This window comes from Mus musculus, chromosome 10 (genome assembly GCF_000001635.26).
Source record: "Mus musculus strain C57BL/6J chromosome 10, GRCm38.p6 C57BL/6J".
NCBI classification, from domain to species: Eukaryota; Metazoa; Chordata; class Mammalia; order Rodentia; family Muridae; genus Mus; species Mus musculus.
In genome coordinates, this window is record NC_000076.6 from 52,112,304 (window position 1) to 52,132,400 (window position 20,097).

General features: G+C 40.0%; 1 protein-coding gene and 1 pseudogene across 7 annotated transcripts in view; both read right to left on the bottom strand.

Moving 5' to 3' along the window:
* The window catches only part of Ros1 (Ros1 proto-oncogene), a 150,536-nt gene that overhangs the window by 67,441 nt on the left and 62,998 nt on the right, over positions 1-20,097 (bottom strand). For 6 of the 7 annotated variants that reach the window (XM_017313858.1, XM_017313855.1, XM_011243147.2 and 3 more), the window contains 10 exons: positions 18,583-18,683; positions 17,260-17,474; positions 16,636-16,796; positions 16,114-16,258; positions 13,416-13,678; positions 11,755-11,818; positions 10,914-11,116; positions 8,493-8,698; positions 5,817-6,100; positions 3,583-3,762 (listed from right to left, as the gene is read on the bottom strand). In XM_017313858.1, the coding sequence (XP_017169347.1) occupies positions 3,583-3,762; positions 5,817-6,100; positions 8,493-8,698; positions 10,914-11,116; positions 11,755-11,818; positions 13,416-13,678; positions 16,114-16,258; positions 16,636-16,796; positions 17,260-17,474; positions 18,583-18,683 (1,822 nt within the window). The remainder of the gene's footprint in view (positions 1-3,582; positions 3,763-5,816; positions 6,101-8,492; positions 8,699-10,913; positions 11,117-11,754; positions 11,819-13,415; positions 13,679-16,113; positions 16,259-16,635; positions 16,797-17,259; positions 17,475-18,582; positions 18,684-20,097) is intronic. The other variant, NM_011282.2, reaches the window with a different exon arrangement.
* Positions 6,816-7,566, bottom strand: Gm20630 (annotated as a pseudogene).

The following is a 20,097-nucleotide window of genomic DNA, read 5'->3' on the forward strand; positions in this document are numbered from 1 at the left end:
TCGTTTGGTTAATTCTTTGAATAGTTCTTCTTGTTTCCACTTGGTTGATTTCACCCCTGAGTTTGATTATTTCCTGCCCTCTACTCCTCTTGGGTGAATTTGCTTCCTTTTTTTCTAGAGCTTTTAGATGTGTTGTCAAGCTGCTAGTATGTGCTCTCTCCCGTTTCTTCATGGAGGCACTCAGAGCTATGAGTTTCCCTCTTAGAAATGCTTTCATTGTGTCCCAAAGGTTTGGGTACGTTGTGGCTTCATTTTCATTAAACTCTAAAAAGTCTTTAATTTCTTTCTTTATTCCTTCCTTGACCAAGGTATCATTGAGAAGAGTGTTGTTCAGTTTCCACGTGAGTGTTGGCTTTCTGTTATTTTTTTTTGTTATTGAAGTTCAGCCTTAGTGCATGGTGATCTGATAGGATACATGGGACAATTTCAATATTTTTGAATCTGTTGAGGCCTGTTTTGTGACCTATTATGTGGTCAATTTTGGAGAAGGTACCATGAGGTGCTGAGAAGAAGGTATATCCTTTTGTTTTAGGATAAAATGTTCTGTAGATATCTGTCAGATCCATTTGTTTCATCACTTCTGTTAGTTTCAGTGTGTCCCTGTTTAGTTTCTGTTTCCATGATCTGTCCATTGGTGAAAGTGGTGTGTTGAAGTCTCCCACTATTATTGCGTGAGGTGCAATGTGTGCTTTGAGCTTTACTAAAGTTTCTTTAATGAATGTGGCTGCCCTTGTATTTGGCGCATAGATATTCAGAATTGAGAGTTCCTCTTGGAGGATTTTACCTTTGATGAGAACAAAGTGCCCCTCCTTGTCTTTTTTGATGACTTTGGGTTGGAAGTCAATCTTATCAGATATTAGGATGGCTACTCCAGCTTGTTTCTTCATACCATTTGCTTGGAAAATTGTTTTCCAACCTTTTATTCTGAGGTAGTGTCTATCTTTTTCTCTGAGATGTGTCTCCTGTAAACAGCAAAATGTTGGGTCTTGTTTGTGTAGCCAGTTTGTTAGTCTATGTCTTTTTATTGGGGAGTTGAGACCATTGATGTTAAGAGATATTAAGGAAAAGTAATTGTTGCTTCCTGTTATTTTTGTTGTTAAAGTTGGCATTCTGTTCTTGTGGCTGTCTTCTTTTAGGTTTGTTGAGGGATTACCTTCTTGTTTTTTCTAGGGCATTGTTCCCGTTCTTGTATTGGTTTTTTTCTGTTATTAACCTTTGAAGGGCTGGATTCGTGAAGAGATAATGTGAGAATTTGGTTTTGTCGTGGAATACTTTGGTTTCTCCATCTATGGTAATTGAGAGTTTGGCTGGGTATAGTAGCCTGGGCTGGAATTTGTGTTCTCTTAGTGTCTGTATAACATCTGTCCAGGCTCTTCTGGCTTTCATAGTCTCTGGTGAAAAATCTGGTGTAATTCTGATAGGCTTGCCTTTGTATGTTACTTGACCTTTTTCCCTTACCGCTTTTAGTATTCTATCTTTATTTAGTGCATTTGTTGTTCTGATTATTATGTGTCGGGAGGAATTTCTTTTCTGGTCCAGTCTATTTGGAGTTCTGTAGGCTTCTTGTATGTTCATAGGTATCTCTTTCTTTATATTTGGGAAGTTTTCTTCAATAATTTTGTTGAAGATGTTTGCTGGTCCTTTGAGTTGAAAATCTTCATTCTCATCCACTCCTATTATCCGTAGGTTTGGTCTTCTCATTGTGTCCTGGATTTCCTGGATATTTTGAGTTAGGATCTTTTTGCATTTTCCATTTTCTTTGATTGTCGTGCCGATGTTCTCTATGGAATCTTCTGCACCTGAGATTCTCTCTTCCATCTCTTGTATTCTGTTGCTGATGCTCAAATCTATGGTTCCAGATTTCTTTCCTAGGGTTTCTATCTCCAGTGTTGCCTCACTTTGAGTTTTCTTTATTGTTTCTACTTCCCTTTTTAGGTCTAGTATGGTTTTGTTCATTTCCATCACCTGTTTGTATGTTTTTTCCTCTTTTTCTGTAAGGACTTCTACCTGTTTGATTGTGTTTTCCTGTTTTTCTTTAAGGACTTGTAACTCTTTAGCAGTGTTCTCCTGTATTTCTTTAAGTGATTTATTAAAGTCCTTCTTAATGTCCTCTACCATCATCATGAGATATGCTTTTAAATCTAGGTCTAGGTTTTCGGGTGTGTTGGGGTGCCCTGGACTGGGCGAAGTGGGAGTGCTGGGTTCTGATGATGGTGAGTGGTCTTGGTTCCTGTTAGTAGGATTCCTACGTTTACCTTTCGCTATCTGGTAATCTCTGGAGTTAGTAGTTATAGTTGACTCTGTTTAGAGATTGTTCTTCTGGTGATTCTGTTACCGTCTCTCAGCAGACCTGGGAGACAGATTCTCTCCTCTGAGTTTCAGTGCTCAGAGCACTCTCTGCTGGCAAGCTCTCTTACAGGGAAGGTGCGCAGATATCTTGTTGTTGGACCTCCTCCTGGTCGAAGAAGAAGGCCCAAAACAGGGCCTCTCTCAGAAGCTGTGTTGCTTTGGCAGTTCCCAGAAGCTGTCAGCTTCTGTGGTGCAGACTCTCACCTGTGCAGACTAAAATCCTAAGTTCCAGGGAGTCCTGGAACCAAGATGGTGACCGCTGCTCCTGAGGCTGAGGCCGTCTCCCGAGCCAGGCGGACACCTGTCCTCTGGTCCGGATGGTGGCCGGTTGTCTGCGGCCCGCCCAGGCTGCTGCCTCAGCGGCTCTGTGCTTCTGCCCGTCCCAGAAGCTGTCCGGTTCTCTGGCGCACCCTCTAACCTGTTCAGACTAATTTCCTAAGTTCTGCTGAGTCCCGGAACCAAGATGGCGACCGCTGCTGCTGAGGCTGAGGCTGCCTCCCAAGCCAGGCGGACACCTGTCCTCTGGTCCGGATGGTGGCCGGTTGTCTGCGGCCCGCCCAGGTTGCTGCCTCAGCAGCTCTGTGCTTCCGCCCGTCCCAGAAGCTGTCCGGTTCTCTCCAATGTGCTCTTTATTTCCTGTCCACGTTGAAAGACAAGTGTGGTAGCTATAAAAACATATGCACACACACGCGTGCACACACACACACACGCATAAAATCACTGTTGCTAGTAATGTCAACAACCTTACATTTAAAACAACTAAGAAAAACAATCATTCCTGTTTTCCTCTACTACTCATTTCTCTGAAACTCCTCCATCATAACATAGATCTGAGATTCTGACCCAAATCATTTTCCTTCCTTGCAAAGAACTTCTTTTAATATGTCTTCCAAGGCAGTCTACTTAATCTATGTAATACATAATACATAATAGATTAATAAACGCAGTAATTAATTTAACCTTGCAAGAGAGCACAGGTTTTATGCAATGCTTTTGACACTACTAAAAGGCCTAAACCAGAAAGAAGAGATAGAGGACAAGTGCACAGAGCAGGTCATAGGCTCCCATGTCTAAATGCTGCCTACTGCAGTCCAAGCTGTGTGCATTTGTGAAACAGAGTAAGCAACAGGCAGGCCTGACAGAAGGTGGGGTGAAATGAGAGCCTAATACAGAGACTGGAGGAACAGACAGCCTTGGAAGGGAACAAGCATGCTGTGTGGGCGACACTGTTACCTGGAAAAGGCTGCAGAGCAGAACTGTAAGCCAAGATATGCTTACTCCTGGAGGCCTTCACTTGGGAAAGGATGGCCCCGCTTCCCTTCTTTGCTTGATAAATTTGGGCATCATCCTTTGTTTTCATGATCCAATATATAAACTCCCCATCCACTGTTAAGCTAATGATTCTTTTTCCTGCTTTATTCAAAACACAAAGGAAAAAAATTAAAAGATAAAGAATTAAACAAAATAACATAAAATTAGGCACCTTAAGTTTTCTGCTCTAAATAATGTATGAAGTTACTTTTTTGCTAAGAAAACTGCTAAGTTTTAAACCTTTCAACATTAGAAAACAAAACATATTTTATGCCATTTGGCTCAACAATGTTGTCTCACTTTTTTTAGACTTAGTGAAGTCAGAGTAAACAAATGGCACTGTCAGTTCCTTTGGTCTGGACCATGACCAAATAGCTTATATTAGCTGACTGATGAGCTTCCAATGACGCCTCTGCCTCTGCCTCTGCCTCTGCCTCTGCCTCTGCCTCTGCCTCTGCCTCTGCCTCTGCCTCTGCCTCTGCCTCTGCCTCTGCCTCCTCTGCCTCCTCTGCCTCCTCTGCCTCCTCTGCCTCCTCTGCCTCCTCTGCCTCCTCTGCCTCCTCTGCCTCCTCTGCCTCCTCTGCCTCCTCTGCCTCCTCTGCCTCCTCTGCCTCCTCTGCCTCTGCCTCTCTGCCTCTCTCTCTGCCTCTCTGCCTCTCTCTCTGCCTCTCTGCCTCTCTCTCTGCCTCTCTGCCTCTTTCTCTGCCTCTCTGCCTCTTTCTCTGCCTCTCTCTCTCTGCCTCTCTGCCTCTCTCTCTGCCTCTCTTCCTCTCTGCCTCTCTTCCTCTCTGCCTCTCTTCCTCTCTGCCTCTCTGCCTCTCTCTCTGCCTCTCTGCCTCTCTGCCTCTCTCTCTGCCTCTCTGCCTCTCTGCCTCTCTGCCTCTCTGCCTCTCTGCCTCTCTGCCTCTCTGCCTCTCTGCCTCTCTGCCTCTCTGCCTCTCTGCCTCTCTGCCTCTCTGCCTCTCTGCCTCTCTGCCTCTCTGCCTCTCTGCTTCTGCCTCTGCCCCCAATCATGCTACTGCAGATTACAGGCTTGTGTCATTGTGCACTAGAAACCCAAGCTCAGGTCCTCATGCTTGAAAAAAAAATGTTCTACAGATTGATCAATTTATCCAAACCGCAATAATCCTCCTTTTTATCTGTTTTGTTTTATTTGATTATTTGTTTGTTTGTTTGTTTGTTTGTTTGTTTGTTTTGTGACCTCTTATGGTATATACATATGTGTATGCATTTATGCGTCTATATGTATGCATGAGTGTGAGCACATCCGTATGGATGCACTTGTGTGCATATGCAGAGGCTAGAGGTCAATTTGCTATGGGTTTCTTTCTAGTAAATAGCCCATCTTTAGACTAGTCAAATTCAGTGAGGATTAAGATTATAATTTGGTTTTTGTTTTGTTTTATTTTGGTCTGGTTTGTTTTTGTTGTTTTTGTTGTTGTTGTTGTTGTTGTTTTATACAGGATTTTTCTATTTAGCCATGGCTGGCTGTTTTGGACTCACTATGTAGACCAGGCTGTCCTCAAACTCACAGAGATCTGCCTGTTTCTGCCTCCCAAGTAGTAGGATTAAAAGTATGTGCCACCATGTCAAGCTAAGATTATCATTTAAATTGCTATTTGTACGATCAAAATTTATAAACCCAGAGTTCATCAATTCTCACAGACATAGAGATCTTCCTGTCTCTACCTCCTGGTTACTGGGATTACAGGTGTGCATCACCACCTGCTTTTTAATGTGGGTACTAGTGATTAAAACTCAGGTCCTCGGTTAGTGATTAAAACTCAGGTCCTCGGTTAGTGATTAAAACTGAGGTCCTCGGTTTTATACAGCAAGTGCTTTACTAACTGACCCATCTCCCCAACCCCTGCTAGCTCTTTCTAATGGACAAGAGAGGCTGCCGTTATAAATGAGGATATACATGCTGAGGATATAGCTCAGCTGAGATTGCCTAACACACACCACTGTATTTGACAGCCAGCACGTCATAAAACTAAACCTGATGACACATATCTATAATCCAAGCTCTTGGGAGGTAGAGGGAGAAAGATCAGAAGTTCAAAGGCATCCTTGGCTATTGAGTGAATTTCTGGCCACCTTGGGTTACATGGAACCTATCAAAAAGAAGAAAAGATATGAATGCATCAGCACATTACCAGGGATAGTAGGTACCATGATGACTTTCCAACACTGACATCCTTCCAGATCCATGGCCCAGATCTCTTGCCTTTTGGTAAAGTATATCCATGGTCTGTCTGGGTCAGAGGTATCCACAGTCATTGCCCCACTTAACTCAGATTCTGTCACATTACAAGAACATTGACTCCTTCCATGTTGGTTTGAAGCCTTGGGTTGTAGAACATGTTGCGAGGTGTGATTGCTAATATTGCAGTAGAACATCTGATGGCCCAGATCTGAAACTTCTGTCCAATACAAGCGACTATTGGGAAGAAGGAAAACATCCCTTTAATTTAATGAAGAAAAACGTGACACTTCAAATATTTCTTTCTAATGAAGGTCAACCATGCATAATAACGAGAAGACAAGTGCAGCCTTGGGAGTAAGCACATCCAAACATCAAATAACTTCCTTCTGAAATAGAGAAGGTCACAGGCAGTCCAATTCAGTGTTGCCCAGTGATTAAAATAATAATAATAATAATGTGTTACAGGCAAAGGCCTAGGCTCTAATCATGTTAGACTTGTAGTTTGAGCACCTTCAGTGGTCATTTATATCTATAAGTTCTAAACTTACTTTCATATTTTCAGTATGCCCTTTTCCACCCTGTTTCTGTTTCTCCTTTAAATATGCATTATTTTGTTACAAATTTTAAAACAAAAAAAACACATCTTAAAAGATTTTTACTGTCAGTACAAATTCCTTTTAAGTTTGTTTTGCTACCATAAGAAATTAAAGAAACTTAAATATTTAGAAGCATTCAACATCAACAGCTTTAAATCTAACTGTACATTGTAACCCCTGAAAAAGCTATAAGCTCTTTTTGTCAAAAGTATTTCTCTACAAAGAATGTGATCACCATAATAAAATCTGTACAATTTTTATACTGAAGCTAATATTGAGATGTACTTGAATTTCTACATTATCATAATAGTTGCCTGATCTCACACACACGCCACACATTTTAGGACAGCCATTTATTCTTTATCTTCATCTTCTTCCTCCTTATCCTCATCTTCCTCCTCCTTATCTTTGTCATCCTCTTCTTCCTCTCCTTCTTCCTCTCCCTCTTCCTCTCCCCCTCCCCCTCCCTCTCCCTCAAGCAAAGAAGGGAAGCGGGACCATCCTTTCCCAGGTGAAGGCCTCCAGGAGTAAGCATATCTTGGCTTACAGTTCATTTTTCTTTTTTGAGCCTGTTAGCCTACCAGGACCCATTTTTTCTTGTTTCACCTTTGCCCTTGGCATGATTTGCAGCAATATCCTTTTCATACTTCTCCTTTAGTTTAGCTGCTTTCTCCTCATACAGTTATTTATCTTTGGCAGATTGTTCAGACCATGTCCCTCCCAGTTTCTTTGCAGTATCTCCAAATACTGGATACTGACTCTTAATCCTTGGTCAATATTCAGAACAAAACCAGAAGAAAAGCAAATGATAGTCTTTTGGGGACATTAGGATCTTTTTTTCTTTCCTTTCTTAACACCATTGGGAGGAATGTAATCCTTCATCTCCCTGTCATAACGAGCATTATTGCTCTTGGCCAGATCTTCAAACTTTGACTTTTCCTTTGCAGACATGGTCTTCTATCTCTCCTGCAATTTCTTTTAGAACTCAGCAAAGTTGACCTAAAAGTTGGGGTGCTTCTTGTCGTCCTCCTCCCAGTAGGTGTGCATGAAGAAGACTTATCAGGACATTCTGTCCCACATCTTGTTGGGGTCTCTTTAGCCCATGCTGATGGCACAGCATCTACCTGGTGCAAGCTCTTCCCTCAGAGCCTAACGGAGATAACTTCCTTCCCCAAGCTCCAGCAAGAACTGGTGTCTATTTCTGTTTCTTAATGCCAATAAACAACTTAGTTTCCAAATAGCCCATGTCCATGCTTGTGGTACAATTAAAAACATCCTTTCCAAGCTGGAAAAATTGATACTCAGTTGATTAATAATATAGTCTTAAGACTATATTATGAAAATATGAATTTTATGAAGATAGGCAGAGCCAGAAGAGCTTTCACTGGACCATAGCTCCTGGCCTCCTATGCAGTTCATCCTGTCTTGATCACATCTACATCTTGTCTTTACCACCTGCCACTGTTATAAAATTCACTGATATAAAAATTTGTTATACCTTTTTTTCTGCTAATTATCCTGTGGGTTAGTCAAATTTTCAACATGCATTAAGATTATAACCTTAACTGATAGTTGTGGGATCAAAAGGTGTATGTTAGAGATTAAGCCTGGAGTCTAGATGAGAATTCTATCTCTGAGCCTTACTTCTTACTCCTATTTTCTGCATTTTGAGTTAAGGAGTCTCACAAAATCACTGTAGTTGGCCTCGAACCCACAATGCTCCTGCTTCTGGCTTCTGAGTAATTGGTATGACACATATGGACCACCAATCTTGGCTCAGAATTATTTATTATAATTTAATGCAGCTCCCAACCATGTAATCCCAGCTCCCAGCAGCTAAAACAGGAAGATGGAGAGAGAGTTCTGGTCATTAACGGCTACACAGCCAGTTCAATGTCAGTATGCACTATGTGATACCCTCTACAAAACAAAACATAAGCACCTTAGTTTACCATTGTTAGCTTCTAATATTGAGCAAAGATATCACATTAAAATCTATATCTCTTTCATTGCAATAAAGATGCTCATACCTCAAGAGGGGATATATAGAGAAAGAAATTATTGTTGTATGTGCTTTGCAAGTCTTCACCTCCCTGGGGGATTTCACCTTGTGTTCAAGGTCAACATTGAATATCTGTGTTCCGTTTTGTGATGCTTTCAGAGCAAAGTAGAGGTGCCTTGCAATCCAATCAACAGCAATAACTCTAATGTCAGAAACCAGTGCATCCTGGAAAAGCTTAACATGGGGAGAGGGGAGTCAGCCCAAAAGAGTAGTCATCCATTTGCACACTTCCTTAGCTGTTCATATCATTACCCATTGAACCTGTCTATAACCCCCAAGCCTCACTCATTCTATGTTGTGACAACTATACCACATGCCATTTTCTCATGCTGTATATTGCCCCTAGATTATTTTAGTCACTTGGCTTCAGCTCTGATCTGAATACCAGGGTTAAAACCCCTCATCTTCAGATATGATGCTTTGTTCAATTAGGGACTCAAATATCAAATGGCCTAATGAAATCTCCTAGTGAGGTACTCCAAAAATAAAAACCAATCACCCTACCTCAAAGCTCTTTTTCTCTTGTACTCTGTATTGTTAAAGATGCCCAATTTAACCCAAGAAGTCATTCTGTATACATATGGCTCCCCCTTTATTTTCTTCTCATATCACTATATGGAGAGCTAGTCTCTTTAGAAATCCCTCCCCAGATTGGCGTCTTAATTCTCACCTCCTTGACTGTCACCTAACTCCTGGGTTGCTATGACTCCCACTGTTGAGAGAGAGAACATTCTTAAACATAATTAAAGCTGGAAGTAGTAGCGTATATGTGGAAGGCCAGCTCTAAACAGGTGGAAGAAAGTGAATCAGAAGTTCAATGTCAGGTTCAGCTACATAATTCATTTGAGGGCCACCCTGTTCTATGTGAGACACTATCTCAAAACAAAAAATATGTATATATATACATATATATGAAAATAAATTTTAAAAGTTTTTAAAAACACAATTTGACCAGTAAATGAGTCACTAGGTGTCTTTAATAACTTACTATTAGCTTCTAGATTGACAGCTGACCATTATCCCACCCATCCCCCTGCTTTATCACCCTAACCCACACCTACACTCCAGATTCCCTTTCCTTACAGCTCGCAGGCATGTGTGGCTCCCTGTTCCCTGCCTTTGCTCTGGAGCTCCTTCTGCTGCTTTCCCCCCACCTTTTGCTGGCTCATCTTTATGCAAAACAGATTTCTGCTATCTACAGAGCACCACATTAACCTGGGCTGTAATTCCACCCTACCTTGCTCTCTGCATAGCAGTTACACTACTCTCTCTTTGATATTAATTCATATTTAGCGAATGGCTACCACAGATCAGATGCTGTGCTTGACAACTGACCATCAATTAACACCTGATGTCTTAATTGATCTCCTCATTTGATCTCCATGAGAACGCAAAGATCAGATATCACTTAGAGAGTCAATACACTATGGCCTCACTCTCATAAGCAGTATAGGTATACATACGTCCCATGAAATCATACTCTAAAGCACACCATCTTAGTCATTGTGCAGAACTGCCTCCTAGGGTTAGAGGAAGTGTGATGTCTAAAATATCAGGTATTTGATATCTAAAAATCTGTAAATGATGATTTAAAAGTATACAGTTTTGATTGGTATGTTTAGGAATAGGAATGGCAGCTCTGGGTTTAAAGTTAAAATCAGATAAAATACTTTTTTCTCACACCAAAGTAGTTTGAAGAGACTTAGGATCAGAGGTCCTAAGAGTTTTTGTTGAGCCTGACATGTTAGACAAACCTGAAGTGGCCCGTGGATTTGCTCTTTGTGAAGAGCAAGGACTGTAATGTTTTATCTCCTAGTAGAGTTCAGATCTAGAAGGTCCACCTCCACCCCCCAAGCCTATGTGTTGAAGACATAGTCCAAACCTTGCAGCTACTGGGAAGAGGTGAGCCTTTAGAGGGGGTGCTTTGTGAGGAGTCTTGGGGTCACTGGTTATGGGACTGTGGAATCCTGGTCTCTTTCTTTCTGTCCTCTCTTGAATAAGAGATGAGCAGCTGAACTGTCTGGGCGAGGCACTATCTATCATGAAGTGCATCCTCACTACAGGCTCAAAGCGACAAGGCCAGAGGATTACAGATGAAGCTTCTAAAACTGAGTCAAAAGAAACCATTCTCTTTTCTCTTTAGGTTGATTCTCTCAGATACTTGTTCTAAAAGAAGCTATCATCCTCAGTAGCGCCAGAAGCAAAAACTGGTCCTTAAACCCAATAGCCAGTCCTGCCTGACACATGCACAAACCCTTTCTCTATTTATGAATGGCTAAATGACCACACATTGAGTTGCTATTTCAGTCATTCTAATCTTGAAGGCTCCCCCACTGGCCAACCATTTTAGTTACATCCTTCACTTCAAAGGAATCACAAAAGGAAATACCTTGGAACTGGAATGATTACGCAAATTCAGAAGGAAGAGCGTGTCTCCTTGAGCGAAATACCCCATTTCATCGTCTGTTGTGTACCCCACTGTGCTGACGTCTCCCTCCAGGGAAAATGTCCACAAAACTTGATTTTGATCCATGTCTAGAAACACGATCTTATTGCCGAGAAGAGATATGAGATACGGACATGGCTTGATTTCTGCAAGGGAAAAACAGACAGTACACGTAAGAAACAAGCTTCAGGGGCTGGAGAGATGACTCAGTGGTTATGAGCACTGACTGCTCTTCCAGAGGTCCTGAGTTCAATTCCCAGCAACCACATGGTGGCTCACAACCATCTGTAATGTGCTCTGATGCCCTCTTCTGGTCTGTCTGAAGACACTTACAATGTATTCACATAAATAAAAATAAATAAACAATTAAAAAGGAAGGAGGAGGAGGAGGAGGAGGAGGAGGAGGAGGAGGAGGAGGAGGAGAAGGAGAAGAAGAAGAAGAAGAAGAAGAAGAAGAAGAAGAAGAAGAAGAAGAAGAAGAAGAAGAAGAAGAAGAAGAAGAAGAAGAAGAAGAAGAAGAAGAAGAAGAAGAAGAAGAAGAAAATAGAAACCTCCAGCCATGTTGAAAATCCATGGGCCACTTCAGGTTTGTCTAACACATCAGGCTTAACAGAAACTCTTAGGACCTCTGACCCTAAGTTTCCTCAAGCTACTTCGGTGTGAGAAAACAGTATTTTATCTGACTTTACCTTTAAATCCAGAGCTGCCATTCCTACTCCTAAACATACCAATCAAAAATGTATACTTTGAAATTATCATTTACAGATTTTTAGATAACAAATACCTGATGTTTTAGACATCACTATATCAGAAAATGGCCCTGGCCCTTTGGATGTGAAGACTCTAACCTAAAGAATAAAAAAGGAAGAAAAAATTAAAAATATATTCCTAGATATTCTCATTAGCAGTAAATTCTATGACTGATAAATTATACAATATTAATTATATACACTTAATATACATTATAGTTTGAAGTCATTGTTAACATCTAAGTATATTGTAATAAATAACTGAGGGAGAAAATATTTTTTAAAAAGTGAAAGTCAGGCCGTGGTGGTGCATGCCTTTAATCCCAGCACTTGGGAGGCAGAGGCAGGCGGATTTCTGAGTTCGAGGCCAGGCTGGTCTACAAAGTGAGTTCCAGGACAGCCAGGGCTATACAGAGAAACCCTGTCTCAAAAACAACAACAACAACAAAACAAAACAAAACAAAACAAAACAAAAAAAAAACAAAAGGGAAGAATGGTAAATATCTCCATTGCATGGGAAAGGTCTGGGTAATTATTATGTAACACAGGTGTTCTCATGGGTTGATTAATTTGATTGTGTCAATCCTTCCCTAATCAATAGTCATCACACCTGAACCATCTATAATGTTTAGTCATCGATTAAATATTTTTAAATAAATACAAGGTATTCAACTCTTTCCAAGATCAGGTTATATAAGATAGTTAACAGACATAAAACCATATGAATTATGGTAAGCTAAACTGACTATACTTCCTAAAAGGAAGCTTAGAAGGAGAAAATAATCAAGCCTCCTTATAATTCAAAGCAAGTATGCATTTCACATACATTCTACTTGGATCCACATAACTACCGTAGGAATAGAGATTGGATCAGGGTTCTGTGGCATGTCATTGCCTAGTCATGCAGCCTTGGGATTTAGCTGACAGATCCAGGGATCAATTGTGATAATGAGTACAAAATTATTGATCATGGTAAATAGCCTATGAGTACTCAAACACAGTACTCTGAGTGCAAGACCATTGTCAAAACATCCTTTACTTAAACTGTGCTCCTTGCCCTATGTATGCTTGACCACTTGATTTCTCTGCTCACAGTGGAATTAAATAATTAACAATGGAGGAATTCTGGTTTGGTTTGGTTTGGTTTGGTTTGGTTTGGTTTGGTTTGGTTTGGTTTGGTTTGGTTTCTGGTTTTTTGGGACAGGGTTTCTCTGTGTAGTCCTTCACTTAGTAGATCAAGCTTGCTTTGGACTCACAGAAATCCCTCTTCCACTGTCTCCCCAGTGGTGGACCACCACCACCAGCCCAAGATAGGAAGTCTTAGTCCAGTTGTTTAATTAGCCACCCATTATTACACTGTTAAAATTCATATCACAGGTCTGGAAAGACGGCTCTGCCATTAAATGCTAGACTCCCAACAGGAAAAAAAAAATCAAGATTATAAAACCTAGGAGCTGGGGAGACAATGAAGAGCAATTATTGCTCTCTCAGGGACCCAAATTCAGTTCCCAATACTCATAAGGGGATTCACAACTACCTGTAACTACTGTTTCAGGGACCCAATGTCTCTGGCCTCTATAGGCATCTCCACATGCATGTACATATATACAAGCAGAAATGCAAGAACATGATTTAAAATAATGAAAATAAATTCTCAAATCAAAAAAGGTGTTTATCCTTGCTTTCTCTCTCATACCTGGAAGGCAACAGTATACTCAGGACTCACAGCCTCAAGTTGAAAAGACATCACTGGGGGTATAACACTGGCAGACATCCAGTCTTCAGTTGATCTATTTGTGCCACTTTGTTTAGATATGTGATAGAAGATTTCAAATTTGGTTAGCACTCCATTTTCATGCTTAGGTTTATTCCACCTGAACTCTACCACAACTTCATTCTTCTTGGTGTATCTTCCGCTTGACAATATAAATATTCTGGGGTTTTCTGGTGCTGATGGAACTGAAAAGTAGGCACACAGATAGACAGGGGAGATATACCACAAGGCTGAATTTTATACCCCATGATCATGGTATGGCCATCTTGGCAAAAAGCATTTCTCATTCCAGAAAATTAAAGTTCATTGCTCTCATGCTTAAGGCTCTGCTTAGAGTAACCTACAGTTTTCTTCAGAAGCCCATCTTGATATTTCCACAAGTCTTTATGATGTCCTTACTACTGTCCTTATCTAAAGATGTCCTTATACCCTACCCAATGTCCTCTTACTACTTCTATTCAAGCTCATCTTTCCCATCTGTGCCCCAAACAGATGAAAGTTGACTGGTTATCCCCAAGAAAGCATAACATCCACTGTCACCCTAATAGAGCAGTTTAACTGATGTTAATTATTAGGAGGGGCAGCAACTATTATAACTACCCTTCACCCAGTTCAGGAGGTAAACTACAGCATATATGGGTTCTGGCCTTCATTATGCTAACCCTAAAGGAAGCAGAAAGTGGTGGAAATGACTGACAGATATCCAAAGAGTATAGCTTAGGCATTCCACCATTAGCTATGCTAGAGTTGAACCAAGCCATGCTTTCCCAGGTCTTTCTATTCCAAATATCCCTTTCTGTCTTGTAAGTCCTTGGCAAGGCCTCACACCTTCTCTGTTTCCTGTCTCATTGCTTCCTAATATCCATCACTCACACCTCTATTCTATCTGCAGCTCCTTTTATACTATACATCTCTTATCATATGATACCTTGAAGTACTTTGGATAACAATAGCCCTGATAAGCTTATATTCTTGAATGCCTGGTAGAATTAGAACAATGCCTAGTAGAATGCCTTCTAGAATTAGAAGGTGTGGCCTTGTTGAAAAAAGTGTGTCCTGTGGAGAGGGGGAGGGTGGTGGCCTTTGAGGTTTCAAAAGCCCATGTCAGGCCCAGTATCTCTTTCTCTCCATAATGCCCATGAATCAGGACATAGAGCTTTCAAATTCAGGGCTATGCCTACCTGTGGGTCACTATGCTCCCTGCTATGATGATAATGAACTAACAGTAATTAAAACCTATCTCTTCTCACACCATCTCTAACAATCCAGCTAAAGTTTCTGCACTGAAAGACCTTTGCGAACACATCAATTCATGTACATCTCCCTCTTCTAGGAATACTTGAGGTATGTTGACAGAGTTGATGATTTCATAGCATTATTTGACTGCTATAGGCCATGCTTCTCAATTTGGTTATCATGGCCTCGTTTCTATTATACTAGAAGCAAATATATTCATTTCCACACTCCATAAAAACAAACTATTCTTATTCCTTACTTAAGAGTTTCCCAGATCTAGTATTGAAGTGGCATATAAGTGCTTAATAAAGATCAGTGAGCCTGAAAATTTTGCTGTTTCGAAAATATTCTGAGGTTTGGGCCAAATCCCTTTATTCTTCCACACTGCTCTCAGTATCTGTCAGATGTCATAGGCTTCTAGGGGATCCCCTCAGGGATACAATCAAGTTCATGTTCAAAGAACTGCACTACCAAAGCTGGAAGCCCAAGACAATGTTAAAGCCTACCTTGGTCCAAATGTTTCCTGGGGCAGAATACTGCCCATTTTCCACTATGTTCCTGTTATGAGATTCATTGATAAATATTATTGAATAAATCATGCCATAAAAAATTCACTTCTGAATGAATCTGTCTACTGAGCTCTTACTACTTGCTGGGTCCTCTACCAGAATTTTATAGAAGTTCAATTAGTATGATACAATCACTAACGAGTATTTGCCAAAAAATACCTTCAATGAGATTAATGAAACTCCAGTAGAAACTCTGAATTAGGTTCTTGCCACTCAGTAGCTATTTGTCGCACGCCTCTAGTGGGCTTCCTCTATCACTTCCACAGACAAGATTCTAACCACTGTCTTGTGTACTAAGCTGTGTGGGATCAAACATAGGTGGTAAAAACTTTTAATATTAGTGTGGTGCCTGCAGGTATGCTTGGTATACTTCAAAGTGATATACGTCTTTGAGGATAAGGCTGCTGTTCTTTTTTTCAAATATATTTCCAAGAAGCACAAAATCTGGATGCCGGCATCTTATGCTCAGAACCCTGAGTTGCCAGCGTTGTTAATACCTGCTGGTCTTCAGAGCCCATCCACCTAGGAGAATGCTTCAGAGACCTTCCTGAAACTTGTTTTTACCTTTTAAATATTAGTACAGTACAGAAAAAAAAAACAGTTCTTAATCTTTCAACTATTCATCTTTGGAATATATTTAAGGGTTTATTTTGATTATACTATTCTAATCTCCAAGAAGTCAAAAAGTATTGAACCGATACAATTCTATAAAAGGGAAAGTTATTTTAACTAGTACTGACTATCCATTCAAGACCAGGTAGAGAAAAAAAAGACTTGTGTCTTATTATTGTTTTAATTTTCTTTTTTAAACTTACCTGATTCAGGTGCACGAAATGATAGAGATGTTTTTTGGCCCTTTCCCCAGTAGGTATAAGGAGTGACAGAAAGATTAAATAAGGTATAGGGCTCCAGTCCTTCCACAGTAAAAATAGGTAAAGACTGTTGTTCAATAATCAGGAACTAAAATAAAAGCACAAAGCGTTTTGAGAGGAAAAAAAATATTAACTTTTGTACTCATCACTAACAAAAATTTCTAAATTTTAGTTTACTCCTAAAATCAAGACTTGAAATCTTGGACATGCAAATTTTGAGCATTGTTATGGTTCTGAGAAAAACCAGTTAAACCTGAGCCAGAACTGTAATTAGCAGAGAGCAGAGGCTGCTGCACATGGGTTCTCATGGGTGCTCTCATGTGTTCTTGTGGGGGTGTGCTTAGTTAACCACATGCTGTGGCAAAACAACCAAAGAGGTGTGCTTGGCTAGCTGTACAAATCCCATGTACACTGCTACAAGATGAGGAAGGTCCTTTGGGAAATAGCACTAAACCAGCAACAGACCTTGGAATGAGTGCTAAATTCCACACTGTAGAAAACGATGCCCCAGTCCACCGCAGGGGGCTCATTCCACAGGATTTGGAAACTTGAAGTGTGTCCTTCAATTCGAAATGAAGACTCCTGAACAGGATCTGGGATAACCTTGGGAGTAGAGGAAAAGTTTCCTGTGGAATGAAAAAGAAAGAAATGGTAAGAAAAATAAGCACAGAATCATGGAAACCCAGCAGAAATTGCTAACACCTAAAATTAAAACCAGGCTTGGTGGTGCATGCCTGTAATCTCGCCAGAAGGTGGAAGCAGAGAGATTTAAGTTTAAATCAGAACTTTAAGGACAGTCTCAGATACAAAATGAATCCTACGTCAATCTTGGCTACTCAAGACCTTGTCTCCAAACAAATAAATGTCAAATTTTTCCATTCCTTTTAAAGTATCTTTAAAGTTGTTTTTAATTTTTGCAGGCAATAATTTGTTTAAGATTAAATTTGCTATATACAAATAAAAATACTGATATTTTAATAATACTATATACTTTTTTTCTTAAGAGTTATGTTGAACAAGAGAAAGTATCTATCAGAATACCTATTGAAGAGAAGCATGAAAGTAATAGGTATGGATAAAATATTGTACCTGGCAGAGGCTTGAGAGATGTCTGTATAATTGTGAACTGATTGAATTTCGCTGGCTCCGAAACAGACACACTGGTTCTCTGACCTATTTCCTGTGCTGTAATGATCCTAAATCCATTGATCCAGAAGAGTCTACCACTGTAGTACATCAGTGCATTCTGGGAGATTTCAGAAGTACTCCAGGCTGCAAACTCTGTGATGGTAGCATCCCCACCACTGTTAAGACATAATACCAATGAGTGTGCATCTGGACTGGGAGGGAGGACTGGGAGATACAAGCACTCATCAAATTATGTACTTCTAAATACATGCATGTCTGTGAACACATAAGCAAAAAAGAAATTTGCAGCAACTTTCAACATGTTTACTTACTTTCATATAAATTGATTTTAAATGTTTTTCTTAAGTTACCAAATTTCGTCATTATTAATAATTATATACATACACGTATATGTATGTTATGTATATATTACAAGAATATACAAAAGTTTCAGGCTTCAACAAATCCTTGTGGTTTGGGTAACACTAACATCACAACTTAAATTGTTTACATGTAGTTTTTCTTATGTGTCCATAACACTTGCAGTCACAGAAGAAAGACCTAGTGCTAAGTTCTTGCAGGCCTTGGGAAAAAGTTGCCATCGAGAAAGAAAGCCACAACAACAACAAAAAAAAAAAAAAAAAAAGGAGGAAAAAATTGCTATTTCTTCAAAAGGCTCAATGAGGCCATATGAATGGAGACAGAGATCTTGGAATAACCAAGGACTTACAATAACCCAACACTAGGGACAGCACAATTACAAGTTTTTTTTTCTTTTTTTATTTTTTTAAAGAAAGTCTATTGGGGGATGTTGGAGAAGCAGATGGCCAAAGCCCAAAGAATTTTCGGGAGTTTACCCAGGATGAATGGCTCCACTCTAACATTTATAAGAACCCCAATCCACAGATACACAAAATAGACACTGGCCTGGGAAAGCATCCTTCTGATCTACACAATAACTTCACTCAGTCATCTCACCTGAAACCTAGTTCACATAGAACCAACAACAAGGGGGAAAAAGCCTGCATGCCCTCATGATTATGCCCATGCTGCTTTGTGAATGAATGGACTTGCTATTGGTATAAGTTGATACTTAAGCAAAAGGGTAAGCCTGAATACAAAGAATTAAACCGCTCATTTGACTCTTTATAAAAATGAGCATAATACAAAAAATTCTGTGTATAGATGAAGCCTATCTCCTTTCATCAGGGCTTTCACAAGAAATAAAAAGACCTATTTAGAAAGGCAGGACATTCTCTTCCAGCCTTCCAGGGATCATCTTACCTCCATCCTCGAAGAACAGCTGTGTACAGATGAATACACTGATTGTCCTGCACCAGCCAATACAGGAGCCCATCACTGAGGTCTAGTGTTAGAGCAATAACCTGAACAGAGAATAAGGCAAGAAAGTGAGCCAAGCCTGAGGACATAGCTCAGTTGTAGAGTACTTGTCTAGCATATTTGAAAACATCTGTTCAATCCTATATGCTGCAAAAATAAAAAGAATACTGAACAATAGAAATTTTATCTCAATTACTAGGTCGTGCCCTATCATATTATGATCCCTGGGGGTGATACTGAACCTCAAGGATGCCTTAACGCCCCCCCCCACACACACACACACATAATTCCAGTTTGCCACAGGGTCGAATGAGTGTAATTCCAGTACTCAGAAAGTGGAGGTCATAAGACCAGGAGTTCAAGGACAGCCTCTACTTCATAGAGAATTGAAAGCTAGCCTAATCTATGTGAGACTCTATTCCTTCTCAAAAACAAACAAACAAACAAACAAAAAACCCTAAAAATAACTAATGTATTTTCTGTTGATTGCATCCAAAAGTATTCTGACACACAGTTTATAAAGATGTATACGTGTAGAGTGTTCATATGTTGTAATTAGATAAACAAGTGTATATAAAGCCTCATTTCTAGGTAAAATGTGAAAAGTACCCATTATAACTTTTTCTTTGTCTTCTTATTGAGACCCACATCTTAGTTTCATATCTGTTTAGGTGGGCCCTGAGGAAATACTGTTTGTTCTAGGAAATAGAGTTCATGAGACAGAAGAAACTATTGAAGGGATCTTTCTGTTGTTTGTTGCTTTCTTTGGCTTTTATAGTTGTGTTTCAAATAGCTGAGAATAGTGGAGGTGTCCATAGCATACATAGAAGCCCAGAGGCATCGAAAAGGGTTAAAATGGTGACTTCATCCTTAGCAAGATACAACAGTTCTTAAATAAATAAATGAATTAATTAATAAATAAAGAAACAAACACAGAAGCTCTAAATAATGATGAAAGCCAGGTGGGATGGGAAAGATCCATGATCCCAATACTTGGAGAGTGAAAGTAGGACTAACAGGAGTCAAAGGCCAGTGTGAGACCCATTAATGAAGAGGAAATAAAGGTGAGGTGAGGAAGAATAGCAAGGGCTGAAGGGAAAGAGAGGAAGAAGAGAGGAGCCAGAAAAGAAAAAGAAAAAATCATGAATCACTGGAAACCTTAAAAGAACTCAATAAAATGTCCAAGAACTAAAAAACACTTCCTGACAGTTTACCCTTTTACAAAGGAAGCATCGTAAAGTACCTGACCAGAGGACCTTCGCTTGTTGTGCAACCACAGACCAATCTGTCTGCCAGAGAACTCTACTGATGCCTTCTCTAGGTGAAGAACGCTTTCCAGGTTTTAAAATGGAGTCCTGCTTTTGCTTCTTGCTGATTCCAGATGTGTTGGGGATTGTTTTATTTTTGTTTTTGTTTTTGTTTTTTCAATTAACCTGAAATTTTTTTTTGCTTATTTTA